The following is a 1,713-nucleotide window of genomic DNA, read 5'->3' as shown; positions in this document are numbered from 1 at the left end:
ACAATAAAGCACCAGGGATTGATGGATTTAGTGTAGGTTTTTTCAAAAAGTCCTGAGAGATTATTCAGGAGGATCTTTTCAAAGTTATTAGGAGTTTTTCCAACATAATAGGTTATTGAGGGCTGTGAATACTACGGTGGTCACACTTACCCCAAAAGGTACTCATCCTGAAATAGTGAAAGACTTCAGATCTATAGCTTGCTGCTCTATTTTGTATAAGATAATTTGAAAAATCATATCTGCCAGAATTAAGGGAGTGCTAGATGATGTGGTGGGAACCAACCAGTCAGCTTTTGTTCCTAGTAGATTAATCTCTGATAATATTATACTAAGTCATGAGCTTGTAAAGGGGTATACTAGCACATATCCCCTAGGTGCATGATAAAAGTTGACCTGCAAAAGGCATATGATTCAGTTGAATGGTGCTTTATTGAACAAATGCTAAAAGAGATTAGGTTTCCTAATACCATGGTGATTTGGATAATGACATGTATAAAAAGTGTCAGCTATGCTTTCCAAATTAATGGGGCCTTAACTGATACTATCCAAGCTAGGAGTCGGCTCAAAAAGGGATATCCAATGTCTCCATAGATCGTTATCATTGTAATGGAGTATCTACACAAGTGCCTCAATTCACTTAAACGGGATCCTGATTTTAATTTCCATCCAAGGTGCCAAAAGCTTGGTATTGAGCATCTTTGTTTTGCGGATGATCTTTTAATGTTTGCCCGAGGTGATGAACAGTCTGTTCAATTGCTTAAGGAAAAGTTTACACTATTCTCTGAGGCATCCGAACTCAAAGCAAATTTAAGCAAGAGTCAAGTATACTTTGGAGGTGTTCAACCTCAGGAACAAAATCATACTCTGAACTTACTTGGGTATGAAGTAGGAGAGTTAGCTTTCAAATATTTAGGAGACCTTTTGTCCACTAAGAAGCTAACTGTTTTGCAATGCAAGCCCTTAGTCAACAAAATAACAGCTAGAATCACAACATGGATGGCAAAATGTTTATCTTATGCAGGCAGGTTGCAACTAATTAAGACTATGCTATTTAGGGCACAAACATACTGGACTCAATTGTTTCTCCTCCTTCAGAAGGTTATCAAGCTGATAGAAGCTATATATAGGAGCTATCTCTGGTCTGGAGAAGCTACAATTACTAAGAGGGCCCTGGTTTCATGGGAAAGTATCTGTTTGCCTAGAGGAGCTGGTGGTTTAAACATTCTCAACCTGAAAATATGGAATCAAGCCGCAATATGTGAACTCTTATGGGCTCTTAGCTTGAAGAAGGATAAATTGTGGATCTCATGGGTCCACACCTATTACATAATGCAGCAGAACCTAAATGACATGAAGATTTTTTCTCAAACATCATGGATGGTTAGAAAGATTATTCAAATGAGGAAATTCTGGGTGACATTGGGAGACCAAAACACATTGTTGCATAGAGGTAAATTTCACATATCTGCAGCCTATAAAAGACTGAGAGGGGATGTTCCAAATATGGCATGGAAGCAACTACATAAAAGATTGAGAACCAAAGATTTGCTGCTCAAATGGGGAATTCCTGTTACTGTCAAGTATATTTTCTGCTCAAATGTTCCTGAAACCGCTGCTCATCTCTACTTTGAGTGTTCTTATACTCACACCATCAGGAAGAAGATACTTGATTGGCAAAAATGGGAAAGGCACATATTGAACTGGGACTATTAA

At 38.1% G+C, this 1,713-nt stretch overlaps 1 protein-coding gene across 1 annotated transcript; it reads left to right on the top strand.

Annotated features, from left to right (window-relative positions):
• The first annotated feature begins 606 nt into the window (after positions 1 to 606).
• On the top strand, positions 607 to 1,713 carry LOC132612903 (uncharacterized). Its single transcript, XM_060326977.1, has one exon. The coding sequence runs from the start codon at positions 607 to 609 to the stop codon at positions 1,711 to 1,713; it is 1,107 nt and encodes a 368-aa protein (XP_060182960.1).

The sequence above is a fragment of the Lycium barbarum genome, chromosome 10 (assembly GCF_019175385.1).
Source record: "Lycium barbarum isolate Lr01 chromosome 10, ASM1917538v2, whole genome shotgun sequence".
Taxonomy (NCBI): Eukaryota; Viridiplantae; Streptophyta; class Magnoliopsida; order Solanales; family Solanaceae; genus Lycium; species Lycium barbarum.
Note: the sequence above shows the minus strand (reverse complement) of the source record. Positions and strands in the feature narration are given on the sequence as shown.

Excerpts from the sequence above, each read along its gene's own strand:
- LOC132612903 (XM_060326977.1), top strand. The coding sequence starts at position 607 with ATGGAGTATCTACACAAGTGCCTCAATTCACTTAAACGGGATCCTGAT.